The sequence below is a fragment of the Theobroma umbraticum genome, unplaced genomic scaffold (assembly GCF_002168275.2).
Source record: "Theobroma umbraticum cultivar Fairchild unplaced genomic scaffold, ASM216827v3 scaffold_30.0, whole genome shotgun sequence".
Classification (NCBI taxonomy): domain Eukaryota; kingdom Viridiplantae; phylum Streptophyta; class Magnoliopsida; order Malvales; family Malvaceae; genus Theobroma; species Theobroma umbraticum.
The window spans coordinates 8167077-8189315 of record NW_018397254.1 but is presented as its reverse complement, the minus strand read 5'-3'; the positions used below and the strand labels follow the sequence as shown (position 1 = coordinate 8189315).

The window sequence follows — 22239 nt, the reverse complement described above, 5'->3', positions numbered from 1 at the left end:
AGTGTCATTTTTAAGGTTCATATTCCTTTTCCAGTATCTGAAGGTGAAGACCTTTCAATTGAAAATTTTTAAAATTTAGCTCAGAACTTTACCGTTGTGACCATTTTTGTATTAATTTTAAGTTAAAATATTGTAAGAGGAGATAATATTTTAAAGTCGAATCTTTGAAGCCAAAGCAATATCATTGAAAAGTCTTTTCGTTGTGCATGGTGGTGGTTCGAATTTGGAGAAATCAAGTTAAATAGGAACATGCACATGAAATATTGTACTTTATATATGATTATTTAATTTATATATATTTCAATATTCTTATCAGAATTAAAAATAGATATATTAGCAAAGATGAAAGGGTGCTTTCAATTTCAAAGAAATCCCGTCCCTATCATCACCACCCGTGATTGCTTTAGATCAGTGATTGATTGATTTGTCAGGATTCCGATAGGTTAAAATACTTCTCTCTGAATTTAAGAGAAAACAAGCCAACACCATCTAAAACCTGACTATAATTAGAGCTCTTCATTGATTGGAAAAATTAGATGAGAATTAAAGGGGTCATTCTACTTTCTCAAATTTCTCCCTCGTTCAACCTTTGAACAGTATAAACGTACGGAGTTGGTCGCAAGCAAAGGAATCCGTGCTCAAACCATTCGCCAGTTACAGCGGTTGAGGGACGATAAGTAACCTGTCACATCAGTTTGTCACTGTTTATAGAAGATGCCCAATATTCCTAAGTCCTTAAACGAGCTAAGCAAGAAGACAAAGCATCAAAATTATTTAACGCGTTCTCTCTTTACCACAGTTTGCTATTAATTTTATAGGACGTGGAGATGGTATATTATCTGCAATAATATTAGCATATGGTTTTTTGGCCACAAATCGTTCAATCACCGGCTTTTTCTTTTTCCATCAACCTTCACCATATCCACCTTATGAGAATTTATTCTTCAAATTTCGTATACAGAAGTACAGGACTGCACTTTCAAAGCATTATATAAAGTGAACAAGTCCTGTGCCTTCATTACAATCATTTTCGTTCAAGATACTCGAGACCTCTCGTTTAGTCTTTTGGGCTTCAAACTTTTAGCCCTGGTTTATGGGAAGAGCTGCTATAGCCAAATCTAAGATTTTAATGCTTAGGTAACGTTATTCTACGCTTTCTTACTGTAGATTTTGCCCTTTTTTTGCTTATGTTTTGAGAAGATGAACTCCAAACATGACTGCGATTGAGAATAAGTGTTCTGATATTAACTAATTTGATGGCGAACTCATGCAGGGGAGCAAAGGTAGTTGAGCGTTCTTTGAGCAAAATAGCGGGCGCAGATAAGGAGATTACCAAGGACAGGAGAACGAAGGATAAGGATATCAAAGATTCGTCGTCCTGGGTTCCACATCCGAAGAGTGGGATATACTTTCCAAAAGGCCATGAATGGGTGATGAACGATGTTCCAGACGACGCCGCTTCTTTGGGTTCGCCTTTTTGGCTCAGGAACGTTGATGGTGTTGAGAAACCAGACCCTGACCAAGTTTCAAGTCATCATCACTATTGCCATGCAAATATGTGAGCCACGTAATATATAGCTGAAACCAAAGTACCTTTAGCTTAATGAACGAACTACTATAGTAGGGAAGGTTTGTGAATAAATATTGTGGCCTTAGCTGAAATCATCAGTTGCGTGCTGCTACATGCATCGACAGCAGGAAACAACTTAATAGTGAAAGTAAATTCAACTTTAAATGCTATTAATATTTCCTAGTTGGAAAGGATATCCCAATATGTAACTCAATAACGTTCCTAATTTCACTTTCAAAGATCGAAATTAGGCCATGGATAAATTTCTCTTCCGATTAGTAAGCTCAGCTCTAATAATAAGAGTGAAATGGAAAGGTAATGCATGCATGAAAAAGATACAAATATCAACTCAATGGTATAAATTTTAAGTATTAAATTCTGTGAACATTTGCTTAGAGATGCAAATGAGCCAACCAACTTACAAGATATATACTTAATTTCAGCCCAATTTACTTTGAATTTGGCATGAGTTTCCTTTTCGTTTAAGCCAAAAGCCCACGTTAAAAAGCCTACGACAAAAAAAATTTCTTCTTACGTAGTCAACAGCTGAACTATCTTGAAGATATTTAAAGAAATCTGTCGCGGAAATACCGACGGCGGCGATTCCCTGTTTGATTAAGCAAAACCGTCAAAAGGCGTTATGTCCGTTGGTCACCGAAACGTTAAGGTTGTATAATTATAAATTTAATCTCGATATTGTGATCCAACGGTTAATGCAAACTCTTTCTTTTTCATTCAACACGTGGCTACATCTAAAACCGAATTCTCCAACCAACACAAAAAAATACCTTCCTTAGAAAAAGTGAGAAAAAAGGGAGCGTGTACTTGTCCAGAAATAACTGATAAGAGAGATAATAAAGCCTAATTTGGCGATAAAATTGAACATTTCATTTGACCGTCTGCTTCTTTTCTTCGAAGCTAACGCTATCGGATTTTCTTCGCACGCATTTTCTCTCGCGTTTCGTCGAAGGTTTCCAGCGGCTTCGCATCTTTTTCTTTTTCTTAATTCGGAATATAATTGGAAAGCATTTTTAATTATTTTTCTAAAGAGGAAACTTAATTGGTAAATTAGATCAAAAAGCATTTGGGGCTTGTGGTGAATGACGAGCGCTTCCGAGTTGTTCTATACTCGAAGGTCGAGAGTGGGCCGACCCGATCCAGATCCGGGGATTGGGTCCTCAATTGATCGGAATTACAATCGCCGCCATCATCTCAGTCACCACAATCACAGGCATGATTTGGACGGCTGTGATCATCTCCGTCGGTCCCCCCATGTGCGCCCAGTCAGCTCACGTGCCTCCTCTCAATCTGTACGCTCAATTTTTCCGTCAACTACTTTTTTGTTATTCCTTGTTAGTTGTTTATTTTTATTTGGTTGCTGAATAAAGAGAAATGAAAGATTAAACACGGAGTAATATGTTTTTGGAATTAAAAATAAATTGCATTTTTAATTTAAGTAAAAATTGGATTTTATCAATTTATTGAGCTTCATTGTCTGTTATCTGCGTCAATATTGAATTTTGCTTTGAAAATTAATTTTACAGTGTAAATTTATCAGTGCAATTACTGAAAAATAGTTATATATTGTAAATTTTTGTTGATAACTTATCTGAGCCCTAAGGTAACCTGCAGTAAAATTCTCCACTAACCTATCCAGAAAGAGATAGAGTAGTTTGATATAATCTCCTTTCACAACTAATAGTTGTACTCTCCGGATTGATTTATTTTCCGGGCATTGAGGTTGTATTAATACCTTCTTTTATCGGTGTTGAATATTTTGAATGCCTTTGAGTAATTCTATATTGAATTTGGCTTGGGCAGGAGCGTTCATCTATGCGATTTGATCAAGGTACCAGCCCGTTTGTATTAAGCAATGCTTTAAATGCAGACGCTGTAAGCAGTTCAAGTAGGCCAAGTTTGACATCAAATGAGAGGCTTCCTGGAGCAGTGCTTCTTGCAAGAGCGAGGCTTCTTGAGAGACTGAGAGGTGTGTCTGTTTCTACAAACAGGTTGGTGCTTAGAGCTCTTTGCAAGTTTGAAACTCATAGTTGCTGCATTGGTTTGTCATAGTTACCTTATTATGTTACTTGTCAAAATGAAATAAAAGGGACATTATAGCTACCTATGTCATTTTCTTATTTATCTTGAATATTATAATTCTGCCTGAGCTTTGACATCAACTAGAAGCCACTGTAAATCAATGATGCTGAACCTACCTATAGCACTTATTTTTGTTTGCTGTTCTAATTGGACCAAATTGGTACCTGCCATTCTTGGTCTGACACCAATTTTTTAAATGGGTGCCAACTTTTGAAGGACACCACATTGCATCCATAACTTTTTTGTGAAGTTTTCAGATAGTATAGACGAATCATATGAAAATTTGTAAAAGTTTACCTGAATCCAAATAATGATTTTGCTTTTGTACTCTGGTTTTGTGGATATGCTAGCAATTTATATCATAATTAGTGGGAAGATTAAGTGTGATGTAGTCAACTGTGATCCATTATCAGGGTACTAGGAGTCTGACTTAATTTAGCAATAAGAATAGATGTACTATATCATATGATAGATCTGTTAGGAAGATGGCCTGGGGCTTATAGCACTTCAATGAAGAGATTAGTTTCACTCACTCCATCCAGGTGGGGCTGGCAGGGACCCTGGCCTCCCCTTGGCTTGGGAAGTTTTTTGCTAATGTGTTAGCTTGTATCAACTAATTTGTATTTTGCATATATCTAAAACCAATTGTACATGTGACATACTTTTTTTCCCTCTTCATTTATTTGCCATTTCCCTTAATTTTAGTTTTTAAAATGGAACTTTATGAGCATTATGTATAATGTTTTCCAACTTATCTTCTGTTACTAGTTACACATAAATTTTTATTCAATCCTTTATATATGCCATATGATGATATGAGGTAAAGTATATATATTTTCTGTATGAAAGAAATTTATCTAATGTTTATATTCAATCACATTTTTATTACATCTGTACCTAGTATACTTATTGCTTGTTGTTAATGAGGTTAACTTCACAATTGTTTTACTAATATTTTTGTTATAATAAAATATATACCATATTTTCCTAAAAAAATTTTACCCTCCGCCCCCCCAAAAAAGGCAAATTCCTGGTTTTGCCCCTGATCCATACCTTTTTTTAACTTACCAAGCACTATGATGCAGCATTGCGGTCAGTTGGCTGGGTTGTCACTGAGTTCAGCTTTCAGTTGTTGTTTTTTCTTTCTTACCCTGGATGCTTTTATGGAACATCATATTTTTCACAGATTTTTTTTTTCCTTGAAGACCCTGTCATCACTTTGAAGTCCCACTTTTGCTAATACATTAAAACTGATACTGCTTTTGTTACTCCAAGCCATCAGTGTTACCATAATATCCAGGCCCACTGCTGCTGTTGGTGCTTTCTACCAAGTAGTGGTGGTTGTACTTGCATCACTAACTACCAGTAATGTCCAGTCCCACTGGTGCTTCTTATACTTGAGTAATGTTAGTGGTCCTAACACCACTAGCCACTATGCCTATCAGCCCACGTCTGCTGCCACTTCCTATCTATAGCAAATTAGTATTACCTTTTCCTAAATACGATTGACTGTTTGGGAGAAGCACATGTGGACCTATTGCACGTGTATTCATTAATGTTGTGTCCGGCATTCAGAAATGGACATATTTATGTCATGTTTTGCATTCAGTAGTGGACTTCAGAGTCCAAGTGACTGTTTAAACATTTGTACGCCATGGGTTTTTTTTTTTTGGTTGCTTTTTTTTATTTCATTTTTGGTTTCTTCCCTTTGTTATTCATTTGCTTGTTTAGGCGAAGCAGCAGAACTCCACCCAATGCTTACCGCAGGGAGTATTTATTGGGTGATGATTTCAGGCTGGTTGATGCAGGGGACTGGGGAAGTGATATTTCCACCGGATTGTCATCTGGGAGTTCCCCTTTTACTGACCTGACACCTCAAACAGAAAGGATTCAGTTGTTGGAAGAAACTAACAAGAAGCCTCCTGGTCTTACACAGGAGGCCCTGGACAGTTTGCCGCTGGAAGTTTTTAGCAGCGGGGAGGTGGACGTCGATAAATGTTGTCAAGGGAATCAAGGATTGCAGTATATGTCTGGAGAGCTTTGCGGACGAAGATGTACTTACACGGCTGCCTTGTGGGCACCGTTTTCACTTAGCCTGCTTAGATCCGTGGGTTAGAACGTGTGGGGATTGCCCTTACTGTAGAAGAAGTATACTTAAAAGGTAGTCAAGACTCGTGAATAGAACATAAGGGGTTTTTTTTTTTTTGTCCTTTTCCTGTGTTTCTTGTGCTCTGATGGAAAATTTTGACAGTTGACCCAACTGCAGATGAACTTTGTAATTTGAACTCCTTCGTGTATGTGGTACTGTATATTTAATAGTTGTGACTTCTTTTTGTTATGAAGAAGGGGAAAGATACTCCTTAATTTTGATAGCAGCAGAACTTAAAAATATAAAGCATCTATGTCTTATATTAAGTTGCCTGACCAAAATTCACAAACTAATTGTAAACAACACTTTAATTGCTATCACCATAAACAGTCTCAATCTATTCCCCAAAATCTTGTTCCTCGAAATTCCTCCATTTTCATCAGAAAATTAAAAAGGAAAAATAACCAAAAAAAAAAAGAGAGGGAGAGAGAGAGATTATACTAATACTGCTATTAGATTTTATCTTGTCATTTCAGTTGAGCAGCTTGGCAAAAACAAAATAACATGTGTGGACAGAGGTTGGTAACTGTATCTTTCTGTCAGGTTCACATATTTCACACAATTAATAATCTTTTAATACCCCCCAAACATCACATCTATGAACAAGTATTAAGTATATACGTAAAATCATTTGATAACTTATGCATGAATCCCTCATGCATACCCAAATGGAATAAGAGAAAATATTAAACCTAGTTTTATGTAGAACATTGAAATATTAAAATAGTCTCTGGCCAAGAAGTTCAAAGGGCTTTTCAGAAAAAAAAGAAAAAGAAGTTTAAAGGGCGAACTTAAAAAGCAGAAAAGAAAAGGGGAAAGTCAAAAAGAAAGAAAAAGAAAATGGGGAGGGGAAAGGAAAACTATAACAAATTAGGCCTTATGTTAGCGCGTTTAATACATAGTAATCCAGCGAGTATCGGGTCTTGTCATCTTCCCCTTCACGCGGCATCTCCCCTTTCTCTTTACCCCACTTCCCCCTCTCACTCTCCCTCTCTCTTCTCTTTATTTTTCTCTCTTAAATCTTCCATTACCTAACCAAAAACCACAGCAACAACAACAACAGAAAAAATCGCATTAAAACTCTCTATCTCTCTCTCTCTCTATTGACACCAAAAAAACCAAACGTCAAACCAATAAAAAGAAGAGAAGAGACGACGGCAGGTTATTCCATAGCAGAGGATCTTTCGAAAGGATGATGATGTTGCGGTCGCTTTCCAGGCCGCTTGAACGTTGCCTTGGGTTGAGGGCTGGTGGGGATGGTCTGATGTGGCACGCTGACCTCAAACCGCACGCTTCCGGTGATTACTCCATCGCTGTGGTGCAAGCGAACAACAACCTTGAAGATCAAAGCCAAGTCTTTACATCTCCTTTTGCTACCTACGTTGGTGTCTATGACGGACATGGTGGTCCTGAAGCGTCAAGATTTGTCAACAAACATCTCTTCCCTTTTCTCCACAGTAATTATTATTCTCATCTCTTTCAGCAATTGCTCATTCTTTTCTCTTGGGTTTTGGATATAGAATATGTTCTTTATTCTGCTTTTCTAGGAGAATAAAATTTTTATGGTACTTGTTGCCTTTTTTTATTATCGGATATGGGGGTGTGTTTGCATCTATGCTGCTATGCATGTTGCCCTGCCTTTGCATGTAAATTTTTCGTCTTTTTGATTTGCTATTACATGTGCATAGACTGAACATATAGTCTTGTGTGTGGGCATGACAGGCAAACCTTAAGCCCTCAAGGGAATCATCATAAAGCATCAAATATTTATCCGTTAGTTATACCCAATTGTTATTATGTTTTTTCTCTTTTTTGTTTTAATGGGAAATGAAGATTTTGTTGTAAATCTCTTCTTTTTTTTTTTGGTTTTAAGCATTATATCAGGATGTGTTTGTTAGTATATGGATATTGGGAACAACTTACCAGTGTTTATCATGCATGTTTAATTTGGATGTTTTTGATAAGTACACCAGTGTATAAAATGAATAAGAACATAGTCTGAATTTGTATCTATATGTGTTGGATAGTGGACTTTGAACTACGAGATTCAACAATCAATAACAAGTATAATTCAAGTTTTTGGCACCCCTCACCTCTCTCTTTTTTTTGGCTTTTGGCCTGCGTCATTGATAATTTTGCATGTGAAATCTAAAAAGAGTGATGGAAGGCATAGTGGATTGTAGTCACCCCTTTTGACCTTTAGTTTTTCCTTTTTAATTTGTAGAATTTGCTACGGAACAAGGGGGATTATCTGCAGATGTTATAAAGAAGGCATTCAATGCAACTGAAGAGGAGTTTTTGCATTTGGTGAAGCGATCATTGCCGCTGAGGCCTCAAATTGCTTCAGTTGGATCATGCTGTCTAGTTGGTGCTATATCAAATGATGAGTTATATGTGGCAAACCTTGGTGATTCAAGAGCAGTTCTTGGCCGGAGAGTTTCAGAGGATAAGAAAAAGATGGTTGTGGCAGAGAGACTGTCAACAGATCATAATGTTGGAGATGAGGAAGTCAGAAAGGAGGTTGAGGCTCTTCACCCAGATGATTCTCATATAGTGGTGTACACCCGTGGAGTTTGGAGGATTAAGGGCATAATCCAGGTACAGTTCTGTTGCCAAGTCGATGTATTAGAGTTTAGGTGTATATCAGTCAGTTTGAGGAATAGGAAATGTATTGGTTCTAGGAATAGTCAATGAAATCAGTATGCTTTTTTACCTTTTTGGTGCTTGACAATTAATCAGCTCTGTATCTGCCCCAAAGCAGACTCAAATTTTGAGCTGAGTTGATTATTGCCATCGTTTTTTTGTCCCAGGTATGATTATTGGTAAAATCTTTTGCATATTTACGCCCGTTGGTGTTCTTACAGTTCCTTTTGCTTGGTGGAGACGTTATATTACGCACACAATGCGTTATGCGTAGTAATGAAGCTATTCTAAAAAAGGGTTGTACTTCCAACTTTTCTCGGGAATATTTTTGTCCAACTTCTGGTACTGTCTCATCAGCGTGTTGTTCAAATAGTATTGCCTTCTATGCATGAGATGGATAAATGAAGACCCCTGAAGCATATGCTAAGCTTATGTAACTACAGGGAGTCTTTTCTCTGTTTTTTTTTTTTTTGGCTTATTTTTTCTCCTTTGGTGATTTCTTTCCCTTAACTTTAGCAGGCAACTGGAGCTTTATGCTTCAATCCTTACATGAGTTGAGGGAATAAGATTCATTAGCTTTTAATCTTACCCCAGATTGTAAGACTCTGGATTAATTAATGATTTTAGATCATGTGATGGATTGTGCTGGTCTAAGCATTTGTTTTTCTTATTCAGGTGTCGAGATCTATTGGTGACGTTTACCTGAAGAAACCTGACTTTTATAGAGATCCAATCTTTCAGCAATTTGGAAATCCTGTTCCCCTTAAAAGACCTGCAATTACAGCAGAACCTTCTATCCTGATTAGGAAGCTTAAGCCACAGGACCTTTTTCTGATCTTTGCATCCGATGGCCTATGGGAGCAGTTGAGTGATGAAGTTGCTGTAGACATTGTTTTCAAAAACCCCAGAGCTGTGAGTGTTCATGTTTGTCTTGTCAGTTAAATTAGCGGAAATGAATTCTCACTTTTATCTTTGAAACAAACTATAAACTTCTCCATAGCTCTTTGATATTCATTTTCAAATTTGCTGAATACTTGCAGGGTATTGCTAAGAGATTGGTAAGAGCAGCACTTCAAGCAGTTGCAAAGAAAAGAGAGATGAGATATGATGATATAAAGAAAATTGAAAAGGGAATAAGGCGCCATTTTCATGATGACATCACTGTGATTGTAATTTATCTTGATCAACCCCAAGGCTCTTCCAATAACAGGGTTAAACAAAATGCCATGGGGTGCACGACAGCGCCTGTGGACGTCTATTCCTTCAATGCAGATGAAGCAGATGAGGATCTGCTTCAAACAATTTCCTGAATACAGCAGAATTGAGTTATAGAGTAGCACACTGACTTTTCAAGTAAGTTTATTTATGTAAAGAAACACAATGATAGCTGGGATCGGTTCTGAACGTAGGAGTGTTCTTTGGAGAGAATATAGAGTTTGGAAGGTAATTAAGTCACTGAAGGATATAAGGTGGATGCTGATGGAAGCAGGCTGGTATAGATATTCATTTTCCAAGTGAAAGAAGCTGGCTGGTATAGCTTTTCCAAGTGAAGTTCTACGGCATTCAGTTTTCTGTCAGATTCTTGGCCTTTACCCTTTTTGAAGTTGATATCAATGCATCCCAGAAAAAATGAAGGCATCATTTTTGTATTGCTTTATTTTATGTTCATAGTCAACATGATAATCTGTTGCTTCTTTACCCCAAGTTTCCCCAACTCATTCATTCTTCCTAAAATCCACCATATCCGCAGATGGGAAGTACGTTAAATTTAGACATCATGGTTGAGAATATTGGAAACTGCGCTGTTCTTATTTTCTTTTAAAAACGGAGAGTACCAACACAACAAGATTGCCTTGTAATTTGGATGTCTAAAATAAAACAGAAAGGTGTTTAGTACCAATATTGTAAGACAGCTTCCTTCGATTGAACGGCAACTAGCAACCTATGCGTTAGGTGAAACGAACAGACCAAAAAGATAAAGCGACAACCAGTTGCGCCAAAACTAGGATGATGGGTTACGTTAACTTGTCCTTTGATATGCAGAAGGCAAAGACACAGTTTTTTCCTTTTTTTAACTTTGTCAATATGTTTTCCAATGTATAAATATAAGTCCAAATAAGAATTTTAAGTTATTTAAAGAATTTTATGTTTTTTCCAATGTTTTCCAATGAGTTAAGACTATACTATTACTATTTTGTTTTAATTGGTTATACCAAGTCAAAGATGAAATCGTCGGTGTCGTAAGATGAAAGGCAATGAAGGAATTATATTATACTAGTAATGACGTCATTATGTTGTGAGATTCGTTTTATGCGAATTGGTTAAGATTTCCTTGTCAAAATAAAGTGGCCAAAGCAATGGTCAAATACTTTAATTCAACCTAAATAAATACAGCAAAGAAATATCTGCCACCTGAATTAAAATCTTGAATTTTGTTTTACATAATATTTTAAATTTTTTTAATTAATTTAATTTAATTTAATATTTTTATTTTTAATTAAATACATTCTTAAGATTAAAAATTAATTAATGATCATTAATCAAAATTTACTTATCATTTTTATGACACAAAATTGAAAAGTGAAAAATACATGTGATCGTATTATCATGTTAGATAATATGGTAAGTTAATATATCATATTAATATCACATGTTGTAAATTGATAAATATTATTTTAATTAATAATAATTAATTATTTTTAATTATAAAAATGTATTTAATTTAAAATATATATATATATTTGATTAAATATAAATATTTATTTAAAAACTTTTAGATAATTCAAGAATTTTTAAAAAAATTATATTTTTTTATTATTAAAGTCCAAGAATTTGACCATTGACCATCACTGTTATAAGGACGTTAAGCGAACGGAAAGAACAAATTGAATGAGTGAATCACAAATTTTACATTTATGTGAGAAAAAAGAAGAAACAAAGAAATCTGTTTCGGTGTGTTTCGCTCGGACAGTAACCGAAACCTGCCCTTTGATAGTTTTACTTGCATTGGAAGAGGGAACTGCTCGACTTCTACTGCTCTGGAAGCAGCAATTTGTTCAGATTTTCGTCATGGAAGCGGTAAGAAACTTCCAAACTACTAATTTGGCTGGAGGATCGCAATAGACCTTTTCAAAATCTGTGCTTTTGCAATCCGAAGAAAAGGATGACTGCAAGCCATTTGGTCGCTGAATCAGTGTGGAAAACTATCGAGTCAACTCATCGTGGTCCTTCTTTTTTCCCCTCTATCTCTTCCTTCTTTCTAATACTATCATTTTTCCTTTTTAATTTCTATTTGGTGATCTTATGTACATGCTGTGTCACATTGGCCAGTGAGTGAGGAGCAGCTGTCAATGTAAGCAAATGCCCATTTTCTTTAATCTTTACTACTTGGATTTAAGAAATCAGATAGGATTAGAAATGGGTACTGATTAGTTCTTTAAACAGTAGCTCTTTTTTTTTTTTTCTATTTCTTTATCTTGAATTGCAGCTTGCATTTCTTGTTTGGTAAAAACTTGGAGAGAGCAACTAGGATAGTGGACCAAAGGGGTGTCAAGAAGATCTCTGGTGAGCCCAGCGGTCGTTCTATCTTTCAGGTTCATTCTCTTCTTTCCATATAAATCTCATTTTGCACAACCTTAATATAATATCCTGAACTGTATGTGTGTGTGTGTATTAGAGTTTTGGCAAATATAATCCGAAAAGTTTGAAAATTTGTCAGTGACTGCCTTGCTGTGAAATTTGGGTAATTTAGGCAAATGCCATTGTAACCATTCTCCCGAAAGTTTTTCTGAAATTGGGTTTCTTTCTTGTTGTTGTGTTAATTTAGGTTGTGGGAGAATCTAGGAGGAAGGAGGAGTATTTCTGTTTTCCTGAACACTATTGTGCTTGTTATTCATTCTTTTATGATATAGCTAACAGAGGAGAACAACTTTGTGTAAGATTGTGTTATTCCTTCTTTCTTTCCACACCTTCTCATTTTTCTTCCTTTTATTGCTTTTAATTTTTTTTTTTTTTTTTGGGGTCTAGTGTAAGCATCAATTAGCTGCAAGACTTGCTGGATCATTGGGAGCTTGTGTTGAAGTTAAAGTGTCTGATGAACAGCTAGCATTATTGCTTTCAGAACTCTAGATCTTTGTAATGAACTAACTCTTTATTTTTTAGATAAAGAGGTAATGCTGGAGAAATTAGCATGTATGGGATTTTTGTTTTATAATCAGAGGAATAGCCAGGTAAAACATCTAGGAAATGTATCCAGCACGCTACTTGTTTTGTCTATTGAACAACATCATTCTCAAGTTCTTGGCTGTTTATGTTTTGCTTTATTCTCTTCTTGCTTCTGTATTGGTTCTGAACAAGCATTGCTCAGCATTCCTGGTTGCAACTTTCTAACTACTAATCCCTTCCTATTATGTCGCCAGACTTTTCTTAATGGCTTTTTAAGATTACAGTTCCACAATATTAACAATTGTCACAATAATGAACAAAACAACAATCGAGTCCTGTTTGAGAAAATCAGAATCTACTTTATGTTTTTGACTGTAATTTACAGGCGGTGAGACAAAAATGAACAAATCCAATCCTTTCTAATGCAACATTTAGTCAAATCTCAAATCAAGGAACAATCTTGTGAGTTTTCATCTTTTCAATCCAAGAATTGAAGGACGTTTTCGAGTTCCTGAACCCAATGAATCCATGCTCTTTGCTCTTGTTCATGCTATCCAACAATGACTTTCCAGAAAGTACTGCATCAGCGAACCGCCATGCCCCTACCTCATTCAGTTTTGTTGGCACAAGACCCTTCTCTCTGACGATCTCATCCCACACTGGACCTTTGTCCTTCATCGTCTCAACCAAGCTGTGCCTCTCATCGCTTTCATGAAATCCGTAATCTTCAATCCCAAATTGCTTAGCTAACACCTTCCATAAATCCTTCCACTTGAACACGTCTCCATTGCTGCAATTGAAGGCTTCATTTTTTGCATGCCGATTCATTGCTGCCCATATCTGATGCTCTGCAATCAAATCTGCATCTGATGCATCCCGATACCCATCCCAAGCTTGTCGACTCCCTGGAAACCTTAATGGCTTGCCCTCATGCTTACATATCGCTGCATAAACGCATAAACTACCAACTACATTCATCAAACTACATGGCGAGAATCCAAAAATCACTCCAGGCCTATGAACTGACCATGTTAATCCATCCTTTTTCTTCACCTCTTCAAACAAAACATCCTCGAGTGTATAACAAAAATTCGACACGTTAAGCCTTGGAAGATCCTCACGAAATGGAGGATCATGGGGCTGAACCTTGCCAACCGAATCGAAAGGACCGGTGTAATGTCTACGTCCAGTTTGCAAGCATACATGTTTCAACTTCGGTGCATTTGGGATTACAGCTTTCAACACGTTGCGTAGCATAGTACCATTGACAATGCAATTTTCAGCTTCACTTGATTTCTCAGCCCATGCAACATAAAATATGTGAGTGACATCCTTAAGTTTTGATAGTTTATCTTGCGTTTCTTCTTCATTTGAGATGTTACATTGTACGTAATCAATACGTAGGGCGTTAGTCCAAGCAGGGCGGGGACGACGAGCTACGCCATAGACCTTCCAAGGTCCGCCTGGAATATCGGAGAAGGGAAGGATTTCGGCAAGGCTGCTGCCGACGATGCCTGTGATGCCAATGACGAGGGCAGCACTCTTGTACTTGGATGGTTTATCCTGCTCTTCCAATTTTTTCTGGACAATTTGACCATGAAAAACTTAGTTTATTGAGACATGGATACAATTAAAGAGAGAAAATAAACAAATTGATCAGATAAAAACGTATGGGCTTTACTTTACCTTTGCAGCTCCTATGGCTCCTGCCCACCACCAGCTCATTTCTTCTGATTGCTGATATGAAAGAATGCTCAATCTGCTCTCACAAATTGCGTTCCAAATTCCTTTTCTTTCTGTTCCTAGTTTTATAGTCATCCTCTCCGCAAGGTGACGTGTGTATTTTATATATAAAACTCATGCTCTGTAAAAATCATCCAGCCTTATCCATTTATTAGCTAGGCATTAGCCAAGTAGAGTCAAGTCTGATTTCCTGGATATCTTTGGCTAACTACAAGGTACATTGCTGTTGATAATGGGAAATGAATATATAATAAATTAAAGCACCACATCCACTCAGATTTCGAATTTTTGTTCTAATACTCTAATTTGTTTATTAAACAGATATTAAAGGGCATATAAAAATTATAAATACTATGGACTTGGAAGTTCGAATTATGGAAGTACCCTCTCTCCCGGAAATAAGTCGGCACGTAATTGGCGCACACGGATATGGCACACGTAAGCAGACTATAGTTTTCGTATAAAACAAAAATTAAAAAATAAAAGGCCAAAAACATGCATACAGGTTGTTGATGAATCATTGCTGCCGTTGTGGAATTTCAGACGCAGAATTGGTCTAATTTTGGCTTACTCGGCCCAGCTTGTTAACACCTCAGCGTACAAATCATGCTTGCGTGGAAGTCCCAGCGTCCAGAAAACACAATTATCTTCTACATACTATTATTAATCATTGCTACAAGTAATAGAATTTGAATTTTCATTGGGAAAGTAGGAGTGACTTATATTAAGAATGAAAGATGTATTTACCTGTAGGATCTAATGACAATTAAAAAGAACACTTTTAACAATGACCATGAGAAACAACAGTACAGATGCCAGTAAACTAACCACTCGAATAGAATTCCAATGGCTGTTGTAAATTGCCCCATTCCTGTATCTCTCTTTTCTCCCCTAGGTTGGAATATATCCTGATGCCATTTCATACACAAAGTTGAACCACTCTAAAAGATGATAAAGGGCTAGGTTAATGATGGCTTGAATCAACTCTCACTGACAACACGAGGCTTCTTCAATTACAGTGAATAAATAAACTTACCGTTATCGGCAAACCAGATAATATATAATTAGCATCCAAAAGGTTTAATATCATGCTAAGTTTGAGAAAACATTGAAACAGAAAATCCAACTTGCAGAGATATGGTGCACTTGTTACAGTTACATCTAAAGGGGTATTTATTGCACAAATGAAACCTATTATACATTTCTTTAGATAACAATTTTACAGACAAAATACGTTAACTGCACAATGATTTCTGTTTGATTGGTATAAAGCTGATTGCACATACCTTGGAAGTTTTTCAATTCCCCCCTTTCCTCATTCCTGTTTCTTGTCTCATCACTCATCAGCTGTACAGTCTTCTCCCCACAAGACTTAGCTAAATACATCTCTAAGCCTTCTAAAAGCTAAGAATTGCATATTAACCACAAGGAAAAACACAGAATCATGTACAAAATGACCATTTCTGCTTCCTCTCTCTGTGCTCAAACAGTAATAGCACAGTACAGATAGATTCTTTTTTTATGGAAGACCATCTTCTATGACCATTTTTCCACAATACGCTCTGATAATCTAATTTCCTCCTCCTTGGAAATATGCGGATCTAGCTTCTTCAGGTTGTTAACAAACGATCTTGCCTCATCCTGGCGATTGAGTTTACAATATCCATCTACCATGGAGTTGTATGTATTCTGGTTTGGTTTACACCCATGCTTAATCATGTATCTAACCAGATCAATAGCCTCCTCAAACATGGTATCAGCTGCATAACTTGCAACAAAGGTATTGTAAGTGATAACATCAGGCATGAGGCCAGAATTGCCCATTTCTGAGAAGATCCGGGAAGCCTCTTTCATTCGACCATTTCTACAATAGGCATAAATAACAGTGTTATATGAAATTATATCAGGTTTTATACCTTTTGCCAAAACTTCCCTTAGAACTTTTTCTGATTCCTCAAAATTTTCAGAGCGGCTATACATATACATCAGACTATTGTAAGTTGTCAAGCTAGGAGTAAAGCCACTCTCATTCATGAAGTTCAAGACCTCATTTGTCTTGGAAACCATCTGCCTTCTTCCATATATTGAGACCATGGCATTTAGAGTAGTTATGTCAGGTGAAAATCCTTTCTTCCTCAATTCTGAGAAAGCACGCTCTGTTTCCACAAGAAGGTCACATTTACTATAAACCAAAACAAGTGTCTTTAAGAGCACAGCATGAGGTTCAATGATACCAGAATATATCTCTTCTGCAAGGGCATGCATCCGATCTACCTGCTTCCCATTGGCATAAACATGAAGCAAAGAACAGTAGGTTAGCTCATTGGGTTTACACCGACCATCTTTCATTTCAGCAAGTATTTTCTCAGACTGTTTCCAAAGCCCTCCCCGCGCCAATGCAGCCAAAACAGCATTATACGTAGAAAGGTCTGGGGTAACTCCAGCTTCCAGCATTCTCTTATAAACAGACATGGCTTGATCAAAAGAACCACAGCGACTGTATGCACTAATTAGGGTGTTGAAAGTGTCCCTTTCAGGTACAAAACCTGCTCTTTTCATCTCCTTGAATACTCTTGACACTTCTAAATCCATCCCATTTTGCCCAAACACTGCCAATAGTGTATTCCAAGTCACAATATCTGTTGCACCATTGCAAGCCTTGATCTCATCAAAAACCTTCATCATCTCAGTAAACTTTCCTCGGTTACCGTGCATCTTAATTAGAGCATTGAAAGTACAAATATTTGGCCTGCAACCTGCACTTCTCATCTCCTCGAAAACCCCCATCGCCAACTCATCTTTCCCGGCCTTCTCAAATCCTGACAAAAGAGTGGTATAGGTAAAAACATCAGGTTTAATCCCTTTTCCCTCCATCTGTCTTTTCAAGTCCATTGCCTCCTCCAATAGACCATCCCTAGCATAGGCAGAAATCAATGAATTATAAGTTACAATGCTAGGTGTAAAACCATTAAGCTCCATCTCTTTTAAAACCTCCACGGCTTCCTTAGGTCGCCGAGACTTGCCGTACACATCCAACAACGCATTATAAGTGACATTATCTGGACTAAAACCAACCAATTTCATTTCATCAAAAACCAAAGCCGCTTCCTCATGCAAAGACCCTCTACGGCAACAGCTTATAAGCGTATTATAGGTATAAGCATCCGGGGCAACTCCATCACTCTTCATTCCATCAACAAGAGCCACGATTTTACTCCAAGGCATACCCATTTTACCATACACATTCAAAATCACATTATAAGTTATCAAAGTAGGTTTGCAACCCTCTTCTTCCATTTTCTTAAAAACCATCATGGCTTCCCTATACCTCCCACTACCGGCACATGCAGTTATCAAAGAAGTATAAGCATAAACATCAAGATTAAACCCTTCTTTATGCAAGCTATTTAACAAGTTGGCTGCAACAGATACCCTCCCTGCTTTTCCTAACATACTAATAATAACAGCAACAACGGAATTATTCAAAACCAAGTCACAGTCTTTTCTACCCTTAACCCAATTAAAAACACCCAAAGCCAAGTCATGTTTCTTGTAAAAACCTAAACCTTTAACAATTCCCAGCACTTCAGCAGTCAAAAAATCTGCTTTTGCATCTGGGTTTTCTTGGTATTGCTCAAATAACTTAGCCAAAACACTGTCAAGTTGATTGGAATCAAAAGAAGAGTCAATTAAGGAATTGAGAACCTGCTGACCCTGAGGAGAGAGACGGTTATGAGTCCAGGGCTTCCCACGGTTGAGGTCACGTGAGCGGCCGATACGGGTCCGGGTCCGGGTCCGGGCTTGTGGGTCGATGGGTTGTTGGGGCTTGACGCTATGGCGAAGGAGGAGGTCTTGAAGGATTGGAGTTGAGGAAGGTGGCGAATTGGGTAGTAAAGTTGGATTTTGTTGGTGGTGGTGGGTTTGGTTTAAAAATGGGGGTTTTGAAGGTGGAGGATTGGGAAGGAGTAGAGGTAGAGCTAGTCTCTCTGCCATTTAGACAGATTATGAGAAGGTTGAAGCGTTTCTATGGTTTAGCAAGTCGAGCAGGTAGAGAGAAAGAGAGAGGGAGAGAGAAGAGTAGTTGATTTTTAGCAAACAGCTGGTGTCCTCTTCATTATTATTGTAACAAGAAACTTAAACAGTCCGCACTCTCTCTGTTTAAGTTTAGAAGGCTGGGGACAAAGATATGAGAAGAGGATATTTTGGGAGGAGGGAGATTCGATTCCCCTGTGGTTAAGAACGGACAAGATTCTATGACCAATAAAAGCGTGCCATGTCAGCTGTGAACCTAGTCAAAAATTGGCGCCCTCGGCCTTTAACCTCAATAAATTTATGAATTTGTAATCAATGGAAGTTGATTGTGCTCCAAGCTCCCAGCTAGTTTACTAGAGTTCGTTTTGGTTGCGATGGACCATCTATGTGTTGGAAAATACTACAACCAAATATCTTATAATAGGCAATGATAGCGAGTTTCAAAAAGCTGATACAAAAAGGGTATCCAGTCCCGTTAGTCCTTGCTGACTACCATTGTTCATGAACAATATCCCCTCCTCCCTCAATGCCAAAGATTGTTAAAGCTATTTTGAAACCAGATCAATCAAGTGGTAACCAACTTAGTACTGATTTGTAATAGAAACCATTTGTTAACCGCTACTGCAAAATTCCAAGATCTTCGCATGTTGAATAACACGCATAAACTTAGAAGGCACTATTAATATTGCATAACAGTCTACATATTAGGAAATTCAGAAACAAAACTCTTAAAAGAGTACTTCTGTACGCAAGTACTAATGCTAAAAACATCAGTAATTGAAGAAGCCAGGAAGCATGGTTTTCTCCAGTATCCACAACAAGGAGAGAGGCCCCATAAACAGAGGTTGTTTCCTATTTTTCCAAACTGACTCTCTCTGGGATCCATCAAAGAAAGTGAGGACTAATCAACCCAGCTACTTCAAGAAATCCAACCCGATCTTTTCCTCCAAATATCTTCTTCAGCTTCTCATCACAAATTATAACCCTCCTGTTTTCAGGGTCCTAAAGAAATGGCCAGAAAAGAACCAAGTCAGTTAAACGTTATTAGGTTGTTGGCAATTAAATAAAAAAATTCAGAGCATCAGTACACAGAAATTTCTACATCCATCAACAGAGGACAAACAAAAAAGAAATCAAAACCCTGGTAGCTAAAGTTCATGATACCTTCCATTCACAACCAAAGTTATATACATCACTTGGAAAGCTATCTAGTAGAATCAGCCTGATTACAAATTCAAATGTCTCTCAAAGCATACATGCATGGAACATATCTCACGCAGAAATAGATATTTGAGCCATCAGCTTCCCCGAAGGCTTCTTGGTAGTAATCAGAAGTCAGAACCACATAGAAAATGTCGCCTAACTTTAATAGGTCTCCAGCACAATAACATCACAGTCATTATGATGAATGCCCCAAAGTCAGGCAGCAGCATTAACTCCTGTCAAGGTATTGGATTTCTAGCATTCAAAGCTTCTCTTTTATCCAAGAGGACTATCTGTAAGTCCTTAGCTAACTAATAATAATATACTCTTAAGAAAGAAACCAACTTTGGTATTACAGATAACTCATAACAACGAAGCCTACAGCGCAGTGTAATCAAAGAAATTGCACATAGTAATGTTCAGCAACTTCAAATAGAGAAACTCATCTACATAACCCCAGTTCCCAGCATATAACCAGCAAAAGTTTATCCAAAACACAAAACTGAAAACACCTCAAATGCGAACACCATATCACTATGTAATATTTATCAAGAAAACCAAATTATACATTCACAGTAACAAGAAATGAAGAAATAGAGATAAAATCCATCCAAAATCAAAACCCTTCCCCATTCCGACCAACCAAACACTACCTTATCCGTACACAGAAACACATTTTATAACAAAAAAATACTATTTTAAAGAGCAAAAAAAGAGGGAAAGAGAAAAAGGATAATGGACCTGAAGATTGCGCTCTTTAATGTAAGCCCAAATCCGCTTAAGAGCTTGAGTGCGGGGAATTTCGGGGTCTCCAACCACAGCTTGCATCTCAGGCGACACACGTTGCGGCTTCATGATACCACGTGGCCGTCGGGTACCGGTGGCGTGCTTTGAAGCCGTAGCTTGAGTCACGGCTCGCCCCATGCGCACGTTAGTGGGAAGAGGGAGACGGAGAGAGGAAGAAGAGGATTTGGCGGAAAACGGCCCCGTTTGGGAGGAGATGAAAGCGGAGAAAATGGCCGAGGAGGCTGCCATTTTTCAGTTTTAGTTTGTTTTGGAAGAAGAAGGGTTTTGTGCTATCCTCTTGCTTTTTGGATTTTGGGTTTGTTTTTGAGACAGGGATGAGAGATATATATGGGGTTTTTTATTTTATTTTCCTTTTAATTTCCGTTCTTTAGCGTGAATTGTAAGAGGGAATGTTTTTCGAGCCCGCCTTAAATCACCAGGGAAGTGAATTTCGAGAGGGAAGTTACGAAATTAACCTTGAAACCCAAGCCCAGTTCCCGTCCCTCTCCATCCACCTATGATCCGATTGGGCCTACAACCCAAAGCAGAAAATGGTTTACGTCTACGACCCAAATACCACTCTACTGAACTAATTTAATATATGGAGCGCTTTAAGGCCCAAATGGCAATGGAAATCTCATAGTTCTAACTAGAATTTCTTTTGTAACCTGGATCTCCTATTCTATGAATTTTTTTATTTTACTCATTTTTTATAGTCAAAATAGTTTTTAACCTACGGTTTTACCATTAATCCCGCATGGAAGAGTGATGAAAACTCACACACGCACAAATGAAACTTAAAAAATGAATAAAATTATTTGAAAATTTAAGTTGTGATTAACTAGGATAAAATACTGGTTGGTAAAAATAAATACTAATAAAAATAAGATGTGGAGAAAACAATATGCTTTTTTGTTACTAATTCATATAATAATGAGCCTGCAGATTTTACTGATTATTAGGTGAATACCGAATTCAGTGCTGATTTTATATATTGTAATAAACTCGGCAAATAATTAAGGGACCCCTTCTCTGGTTTTTAATTTTCTCCCTTTGAAGGGGTGGGGAAACGATTTTTCAATTATTGTAAAGCAACTCTCTTTATTTTGTCAGATAGTGAACATTTTTCCTGCAACCAGAAAACTCACATTTCTATTTTCCTAAGGCTTGCCAAAATTAATCTCATGGGAAATCTAATGACATTTCAGATTTTAAGGCAAATATGCAGAAACAAAACTCTAAAAATCTGCTTGGTCTAACTTTTTTATAGCTTAAAAGCTATTATGAAACGTTAATAAAAAATAATAATTTTTTAAATTAAGTTAAAGTTGTTTGATAATCTGTTTGACAAAATAAATTATATAAATTCTAATTTCGATTAGAATTATCATAAAAAGTATTCATACCATCTTCAATCACTCAATAAAGAAATGAAACAACTTTCAAACTTGTATAATAATAATAATATTATATTTTTATTGATTTAGCAAGTAATTAGACCATAATACCTCAATTTTCAAAAAGAAGTAATAAAGGAAAGTAGTATATTAAAATATTTTTTGGTGAAAAAGAGAGAAATTCTTTAAATAATATTTGAATGCAGTTTTAAATTTTAAATTTTTTTTAATTTTTGTAAGAAAAAAAATTTATATTTTGTTATTTTGTTATTGAATTTTTCGTTTCTTTTAATAATCTCCGTAGAAAGAGGTAGAGGAGAAAGAGATTGTAATTTGAGTTGAAAAAGGGTGATTTGTAGAGAAAATGAAAGGAAAAGGAAACTGACTGAGAGAGAGAGAGTTATTTTTTAAAAAATTGATGTATTTTTGAAAAAAAAAAAAGAGAAAGCTCT

At 36.8% G+C, this 22239-nt stretch overlaps 7 protein-coding genes across 7 annotated transcripts; 4 read left to right on the top strand and 3 right to left on the bottom strand.

Annotated features, from left to right (window-relative positions):
• Window positions 1-1020: 1020 nt before the first annotated feature.
• On the top strand, window positions 1021-1735 carry LOC110423543 (glutamate racemase). Its single transcript, XM_021437769.1, has 2 exons — window positions 1021-1137; window positions 1274-1735. Exons 1-2 carry the CDS (start codon window positions 1094-1096, stop codon window positions 1560-1562), a joined length of 333 nt encoding a protein of 110 aa, XP_021293444.1. The 5' UTR covers window positions 1021-1093; the 3' UTR covers window positions 1563-1735.
• Window positions 1736-2430: 695 nt separating this feature from the next.
• LOC110425777 (RING/U-box superfamily protein) lies at window positions 2431-6042 on the top strand. Its single transcript, XM_021440781.2, is given in 4 exon segments — window positions 2431-2880; window positions 3392-3579; window positions 5402-5665; window positions 5667-6042. Coding segments are annotated over 4 exon segments (831 nt in total). The 5' UTR covers window positions 2431-2670; the 3' UTR covers window positions 5836-6042.
• Window positions 6043-6801: 759 nt separating this feature from the next.
• On the top strand, window positions 6802-10160 carry LOC110410650 (Protein phosphatase 2C family protein). Its single transcript, XM_021420465.2, has 4 exons — window positions 6802-7276; window positions 8044-8417; window positions 9138-9374; window positions 9503-10160. Exons 1-4 carry the CDS (start codon window positions 7012-7014, stop codon window positions 9770-9772), a joined length of 1146 nt encoding a protein of 381 aa, XP_021276140.1. The 5' UTR covers window positions 6802-7011; the 3' UTR covers window positions 9773-10160.
• A 1201-nt stretch (window positions 10161-11361) lies between these two features.
• Window positions 11362-12772, top strand: SSN2 (zinc finger SWIM domain protein). The gene is made up of 5 exons (XM_021420489.1): window positions 11362-11686; window positions 11793-11814; window positions 11950-12055; window positions 12289-12396; window positions 12489-12772. The coding sequence occupies exons 1-5, from the start codon at window positions 11626-11628 to the stop codon at window positions 12588-12590; spliced, it is 399 nt and encodes a 132-aa protein (XP_021276164.1). The 5' UTR covers window positions 11362-11625; the 3' UTR covers window positions 12591-12772.
• A 192-nt stretch (window positions 12773-12964) lies between these two features.
• Window positions 12965-14477, bottom strand: VEP1 (NAD(P)-binding Rossmann-fold superfamily protein). The gene is made up of 2 exons (XM_021420452.2): window positions 14313-14477; window positions 12965-14207 (listed from the first exon to the last, which is right to left on the bottom strand). Exons 1-2 carry the CDS (start codon window positions 14442-14444, stop codon window positions 13074-13076), a joined length of 1266 nt encoding a protein of 421 aa, XP_021276127.1. The 5' UTR covers window positions 14445-14477; the 3' UTR covers window positions 12965-13073.
• Window positions 14478-14781: 304 nt separating this feature from the next.
• On the bottom strand, window positions 14782-18915 carry LOC110410634 (Pentatricopeptide repeat (PPR) superfamily protein). Its single transcript, XM_021420440.2, has one exon. The coding sequence runs from the start codon at window positions 18360-18362 to the stop codon at window positions 15906-15908; it is 2457 nt and encodes an 818-aa protein (XP_021276115.1). The 5' UTR covers window positions 18363-18915; the 3' UTR covers window positions 14782-15905.
• A 138-nt stretch (window positions 18916-19053) lies between these two features.
• On the bottom strand, window positions 19054-20772 carry LOC110410658 (uncharacterized). Its single transcript, XM_021420477.2, has 2 exons — window positions 20346-20772; window positions 19054-19403 (listed from the first exon to the last, which is right to left on the bottom strand). Exons 1-2 carry the CDS (start codon window positions 20637-20639, stop codon window positions 19287-19289), a joined length of 411 nt encoding a protein of 136 aa, XP_021276152.1. The 5' UTR covers window positions 20640-20772; the 3' UTR covers window positions 19054-19286.
• Between the last annotated feature and the right edge of the window lie 1467 nt (window positions 20773-22239).

What these genes read in the sequence shown, in the direction of transcription:
- VEP1 (XM_021420452.2), bottom strand. Translation starts at nt 14,444, where the DNA reads ATGACTATAAAACTAGGAACAGAAAGAAAAGGAATTTGGAACGCAATT. An exon ending in GAGCCATAGGAGCTGCAAAG is followed by an intron (nt 14,208 to 14,312) that starts GTAAAGTAAAGC and finishes CAAATTGTCCAG; the next exon opens with AAAAAATTGGAAGAGCAGGA.
- LOC110410658 (XM_021420477.2), bottom strand. Translation starts at nt 20,639, where the DNA reads ATGGCAGCCTCCTCGGCCATTTTCTCCGCTTTCATCTCCTCCCAAACG. An exon ending in TTAAAGAGCGCAATCTTCAG is followed by an intron (nt 19,404 to 20,345) that starts GTCCATTATCCT and finishes CCATTTCTTTAG; the next exon opens with GACCCTGAAAACAGGAGGGT.
- LOC110423543 (XM_021437769.1), top strand. Translation starts at nt 1,094, where the DNA reads ATGGGAAGAGCTGCTATAGCCAAATCTAAGATTTTAATGCTTAG. An exon ending in TCTAAGATTTTAATGCTTAG is followed by an intron (nt 1,138 to 1,273) that starts GTAACGTTATTC and finishes GAACTCATGCAG; the next exon opens with GGGAGCAAAGGTAGTTGAGC.
- SSN2 (XM_021420489.1), top strand. Translation starts at nt 11,626, where the DNA reads ATGACTGCAAGCCATTTGGTCGCTGAATCAGTGTGGAAAACTATCGAG. An exon ending in TATCGAGTCAACTCATCGTG is followed by an intron (nt 11,687 to 11,792) that starts GTCCTTCTTTTT and finishes CACATTGGCCAG; the next exon opens with TGAGTGAGGAGCAGCTGTCA. An exon ending in AGTGAGGAGCAGCTGTCAAT is followed by an intron (nt 11,815 to 11,949) that starts GTAAGCAAATGC and finishes CTTGAATTGCAG; the next exon opens with CTTGCATTTCTTGTTTGGTA.
- LOC110410634 (XM_021420440.2), bottom strand. Translation starts at nt 18,362, where the DNA reads ATGGCAGAGAGACTAGCTCTACCTCTACTCCTTCCCAATCCTCCACCT.
- LOC110410650 (XM_021420465.2), top strand. Translation starts at nt 7,012, where the DNA reads ATGATGATGTTGCGGTCGCTTTCCAGGCCGCTTGAACGTTGCCTTGGG. An exon ending in TCTCTTCCCTTTTCTCCACA is followed by an intron (nt 7,277 to 8,043) that starts GTAATTATTATT and finishes TTTAATTTGTAG; the next exon opens with AATTTGCTACGGAACAAGGG. An exon ending in TTTTCAAAAACCCCAGAGCT is followed by an intron (nt 9,375 to 9,502) that starts GTGAGTGTTCAT and finishes GAATACTTGCAG; the next exon opens with GGTATTGCTAAGAGATTGGT.